This window comes from Rhamphochromis sp. 'chilingali' (assembly GCF_963969265.1).
Source record: "Rhamphochromis sp. 'chilingali' genome assembly, chromosome: 9".
Taxonomy (NCBI): Eukaryota; Metazoa; Chordata; class Actinopteri; order Cichliformes; family Cichlidae; genus Rhamphochromis; species Rhamphochromis sp. 'chilingali'.
In genome coordinates, this window is record NC_137936.1 from 38464805 (window position 1) to 38470937 (window position 6133).

At 41.2% G+C, this 6133-nt stretch overlaps 1 protein-coding gene across 2 annotated transcripts; it reads right to left on the bottom strand.

The window, feature by feature from the left end:
- Positions 1–607: 607 nt before the first annotated feature.
- Positions 608–4530, bottom strand: LOC308402833 (uncharacterized protein MYH16). Of its 2 annotated transcripts, none has more exons than XM_080891931.1 (4): positions 3475–4530; positions 1534–1734; positions 1305–1451; positions 608–1181 (listed from the first exon to the last, which is right to left on the bottom strand). In XM_080891931.1, the coding sequence occupies exons 1-4, from the start codon at positions 3562–3564 to the stop codon at positions 1029–1031; spliced, it is 591 nt and encodes a 196-aa protein (XP_080748057.1). In that variant the 5' UTR covers positions 3565–4530; the 3' UTR covers positions 608–1028. The 2 variants fall into 2 exon arrangements, with proteins under 2 accessions (XP_080748057.1, XP_080748058.1); XM_080891932.1 differs by having other exon boundaries at positions 2239–4530.
- Positions 4531–6133: the final 1603 nt, after the last annotated feature.

Below are 6133 nucleotides of genomic sequence, written 5' to 3' on the forward strand. Positions count from 1 at the left end.
AAACTTCCCTGTAGCCTCTCGCATGTATGGTTTAATAAATACTGCAGCCAGTTTGAACCTTATTTATCTTAAAGGTTGTCATGCATTTGCTTAAATGTAGGAAATCTTGACTACATTGACTACATGCTTTTTATTTGTTTTTGTTTCTAATGTCTCTGTAAAGCACTTTGAATCACCTCATTGTTGAATTGTGCTATACAAATAAACTTGCCTTGCCTTGCCAACAGTAGTTTCCTGATGGTCACATCGGAAAAAGAGAGCCGGAATAAATACAAAATGCAGATTTTAAATAATGAGCTTATTTACTAAGAGGAACAACATCCTTCCTGGAAATGTATGAAAAACGCTCCATCCCAAGTAACTGCCCCTCAAACCAGTTACTATGTTTGAGGGGCAGTTACTTTTTCACATAGCCCCATCCACAAGCTGCATCCATAAACTCTGCATGTTTACAGAAAGAGAAGGATATCTGCTAAAGCACAAATATCTGGAATAGCCTCAGCCACCCCGTATATATGTCAGTACAGTAAAGTTGCACATTTTGATTTGGAAGTCTGTAGTGGATTGACTTGCTTTTTGAACAGCCTCGTGTGGCCATTAGAGGAACTGCAGCTTCTGGGTGCCAGCTTTATTTTGTAACTATTGATGCTTTGTCTTGTCTGGCTTTTTATGTATTAAACAAATACAATATCTCATATAAAATGGTGTGTTCCAGACTGAGAATCAGCCTGAGGATTGTTCTTTAGATATTTGGAAATCTGGAACACTTAGAAATACATTTATTAGTTTTTACATACAAATGTTACAGTATAAATGGATAAAAAGGGGATATAAAGCTGGAATGTGTCAGGGCTATGAGCTTTCACTCAGAGAGGAAGCCACAAGTACATTGTAGAAAACTCAACAGGAATGTACAGCATACACAAAAAAAAGTCAGGTTCCACCCATGGAACCTTTTGGATGTTTCAAACTTCATACTGTACCATGCTTCACTTCTGGGGGATGATGGTGAAATTGAAGCCATGCTCCTAATCAATCATGAGCTTCTTGAGGGAGTTGAGATAGGCTGGGATGAGGGAGCTGACTGACTCCTCGTCATCGTTGAGGATCTTCTCTCCTCTGCCTTCCGAGCCCACTGAACTGGGTGACCGGACTCGGCCTGGATACGGAGTGCTGTAACCCTGTTAGAACAGACACAGGCCTTAGAGTCAGAACAAGTACTTAGTAGAAGAGGCTAACATGGAGTTATTATTTAATAAACCGCGTAATACACCTGATAATATACTGTTCCAGAGAATACTTACGGAGGAGTATCCCTTGCCGAAGCTTCCTCTGTTCTTGGTCCTAATCTTGGTGAGCGCTGATTCAGCAATGTCCGCCCTCTCTTCGGCATCATCCAGCTCGTGCACGGTCTTCCTGTACTTTGCCAGGTTCATGTTAGCTTGTTCCTCCTGAAGTGACAGCAGTGTGAGTTAAAGCCCACAAACACCATGCTTGGAAACGTGTTCAGAGTAAGAGGATGAGGTGATGTACGGCCTCCTCTACTTGTCTCTTGTAGGCTTTCATCTTGTTTTGCAGCCTCTCCACCAGCTCCTGCATCCTCTGCTGGTTCTTCTGGTCCTCCTCCGACTGGAACAGCAGTTCCTTCAGCCGACGCTCGTTCTTCCGCAGCGTCTTCACTGTCTCAGCGTGCCGCTTTTGTTCAGAGTCCAGCTCCAGCTCCAGCTCCTTCACCTGCATGCAAAGAGTATCTACTATTGTGTGCAGGAAGGCGTCATATTTATCCACTGAGTGTTTAGTGAAGACACACTCTGTTACAATTTGCTGTTTGTCAAAAGTTCCATAAAAGCAGAAATGTGCTGCAGGCCAGACAACTTTGGTTGTCTGGCCTGCAGCACAAAGTTATGAGCTGTATGTTACATTGAGTATAACATACAGCTCATAACTTTGTTTTGTCATATTTCTGCATATGCCAGTGTGCTACATGCAAAGGCATGTGCAAATGGCTAGCCACTAGCATGTAAATATAAATCCTTAATCCTATAATTAGTTTTTATATCATCTTATTATATTGACATGTGACATGTGACACATTAGCTGGACAGTGCAGTCATCTGGGCGACCAGCCAGCATGGATCGCACCTGCGACATGTTTAGTTGATCAAAAAAGCCATCTATGAGGGGACCCACAGTGGCTGTGTTAATGTCATCTGAATACATTTTAGTGTTTTCTCTTACCTCGTGTGTCTGGTTCCGATGCATGGACTCAACTGAATGATAGTGCCTGGTAGCAGCACCCCTATTTAAGGGTTTTAGAGTGCTTTGTAATGATGTGCGTCCTGTGACATGACAGTATTTAGTCGCTTTGAAGCATGCCTATAGCATAGCCCATCAGTGGTGTCAGTTTATGTGTGGGTATATATAATATTTTTATATTGTTAAAAAAGTACATCAATGTAAAAAATTTAAAATGATAAATGTGTAAACTAAAGTCAAAAGCTGTGCGGTTTATGATGTCAGTGTGGCCCCCCGCTCCTTTTAATATTATCAGTTATAGCCAAAACAACGAATAGGAGCAGTACTATATGGTACTATTTGAGGTGCTAGTACTAGGGCTGGGCGATATGACCCAAAATTCATATCTCGATATTTTTTAGCTGGATGGCGATATAAGATGTATATCTCGATATTTTTTTAAAGCCATAAGGTAAGAACAAAAAGAGAGTTCTTAGTCAAAGCTGTGTCCCAGATGTCACATGTGCACTTTTATTAACATACAGCATAGATGTACATGAAAAAAACTACTCAAAAATAAATTATAAGCATTTATTAAATAATAATGCTCCATAAATAAAAGAAAACTATGTTGTTTTTGTGCATAACAAAGAGCTCACAATTGTGCAGTCAAAATGTAAACTAAAAGACGCTGAGCATAATAACAAAGACAGATTTCACAGCTGCTCTCTTTCCAAGTTCGTGACTGACAGCCTGGAGTTTGAAATCCGCTTCATAACCGTGTCTCTTAACAGGTGCCATTTATGGTCCTTATACACACACAATACGGTAATATTACGTTGAAGCACAGTACGTATCACTCCGCGAGGCTCCTCGGTAGCAGTGTTGCCAACGTAGCGACTTTGTCGCTATATTTAGCGAGTTTTCAGACTCCCTAGCGACAAATCTGGCGACTTTCTCTGGTATTATTGGAGACTTGTTTATGACGACTTTTTGACGTGAAAACGCGTATCGCTCTAGATCTCACCCTGGGTCAACACACCTGAATCACATGATTAGTTCGTTACCAGGCCTCTGGAGAACTTCAAGACGTGTTGAGAAGGTAATTTATCCATTTAAATCAGCTGTGGTGCATCAAGGACACATCTAAAACCTGCAGGAAACCAGCCCTCTTGGACTGGGATTGGGGACCCCTGCTGTAGCTCAAACAGCATATGAAACATTTAAATTCAGACCAACCTTATAAGCGTATAACACCGATGGGGAACAATGTGTTCTGCAGAATACTCTTGATACTTTAAGAGCAATTTGCCAATAATACAGATTCATGTGTAGTAAGGTGGTTTCATTGCTACTTTTATTAAAGGAGTGCTTCTAAAAATTGAGGTGGTCATCTCCGTTTGCATTTCTGTAAAAGCCACAGCATGCCACCTTGGGTAAGAATATGTATTCTTAACATTTTGCTGTCACAGTTTAGCTGTTTTCATTTCCACTGACACATCAGCTCCTAAGACCACAATACTACTACCAAAGTACTACAAGGATCCGGAGAAAAGGACAGAGGGGGGATATAAAATATACCAAATGTTTCTTGAATTGTTAGCACAAGTGTATATGTGTATGTATCTAGTCGGGTTTATATGCAGTAGTGCTCACTTGTTTTCTTTCATTTGATTACTTAACTGTATTTCATGTAAGTCATTGATATTAAATATTGACTTTACAGAGGGGTGGTAAGAGTTTGGTTTGAGATTTTCCTGTTAATATTTGGATATTTTTCTTGCATTAACAATTTTTTGATTAGAAAAGCAGAATAAAAACGTGCAAATTAGCTTCATTTATAGTTTGTTATACTCCTTCCCTCTAATACAAATATTTCATTTCTAACTCTGAGTGTAAGTGCATCATTTAATAATAAGTGTTTCTGCTCACAAATGTCCACGAGCACAGACATGCACGCAAAAACTGCGTGACTCCTCGCTGGCTGTAACTCACCGCGCGTGTTCACCTGGAACGTCCTCTAAGAAGACGTGTGACCATTCTGATAGCCGTCTGTGTCTGCAGGTGAATGAGTGAAGCTACATAAACAGTTAAATTAGCATAGCTTACCAGCCGTAAACCCGACAACAACACAGTGGGTGAGGGTCGGAGGGGGGGTCGCTTGGCATTCTAACTTTAAAGGAAGGATTTTAACAGTATTTGCTGTGGGTTACAGCAGTGGACCAGCAGGCTACATGTTTGAATCCAAACAAGTTTCACTCAATCCCAACAACTGAGGATCGCCATTGTATAGCGGTCGCTAGGGTAACGTCACGTCGCCGTCATATCGGATGTGGGCGGGGCTTAGCGCTAGAATCCCTTTGATCCTTTCATGTCTTGTGTGACATCACCTTGGTCAAAGTCTATAAATAGAAGCATTTGCACAGGGTTAGTTACAAGGTAAGTTTAGTAAGAGGGAGTAAGAGAGATTAATGTCTAAGACACAAACTCATCAAGTCCAGATTGTAAAAACTTATATCATTTGAAAATATGAATTCTGCCATTGAAACGACCGATGCGATTCAAAGCTGCGCCACTGCAGATGACTCTGAATGTAGTGTCGTCCCTGGCGCAAACATTTTACAGAGCGACGAGGGGAAATCGAAGCACTGTGTGTGCTGCCCTCAGTCGTGCAACCAGCATCAGAATCCGGGGAAACAGCTGCTCGTTAAAGAGCTAATAAATGCTGTTATTGCACGTGCCTCCAAAGAGGCAAAGGTGTCGCCGTCTGACATGATTCAGCAGCGCCTCTTCACAGCTCTGTGGGCACAAGTTGAGCAAAAGCCTCTCAAAATCACACAAAGGGGGATTAAAAAACTTGAAAAGGTGATTTTTAAAGACATCACCAAGCGGCTGGACATTAGCCCTGATCTCGTGATCATTGCGCTAGCCGTAGGTCAGCCGTACCTAGAGGTGATCATCTCCATATTTGAAGATCACCTCTTCCGTAAAAACCTACTGGCAAGGTTCTTCTCGTGGTGCGTTAGAGCCGAGGATGACGAGGACGAACAAACTAAAGCCATTTCTCAAACACTTTTAGAAGAATTTAAAAGTAATATATTTCCAATAGTGGAGAAAAAATCATCATCTGGCATTACTGTCAGCGATTATGATGATGAAGAAGAATGTGTGAGCGCACTCATTGATGCTGTGCTCACACGGGCTGCGAAGAATTCGCACTACAAACCTTCTAAAAAACTCCACAGGTACCTGTTAAAACACGTGTTGTCTGACAACAGGATCAAAGATCTGCATATACATAAAAAAAAACTGAAAGATCTCGACAGGGCCATTTACCAAGAGCTACGTCAGAAAACATTCTGTAAAGAAAAACATTTACTGATGTTACTGAACGACGAGGACCCAGTGTTGAGAAAACTGACGGTCGATATCATTAAAAATCACCTGATCGACACTATGCAGAATCCAGCCCTGTGTGAAGCTGAAGAGGCTGAAAATTACAGGTTATCTGTGGAAACCTCTATCAAGAAGGTGGTGACGCGTGTCATTAACAATGCCAGTTCACCTTGCTGTACTGAAAAAGTTGATGCCATCACCCAACGGCTGTTCATAAAACTCTGGCCTAGACTTAAAAAAATCAAAATCGACAATGTGATGTTCATCAGTGATATGGTTTACAGCTCTTTAATAGAGAAATGGAAAGAGCCAGATGTCATACTGACATTCATGGAATTAGGCCACAAACATACAGATGATGTAATTGTAAAGGTTTTCAAGGAGCATGCCATCACTGTATTGGAAAGTGAACATTTCATCACAAGTTTCTTTCTCTCTGCGGGTCATGCTGTATGGATCGCAGGCAGAAAATACTTGGTTAGTGTTTTGTAAGTCCCTAAAA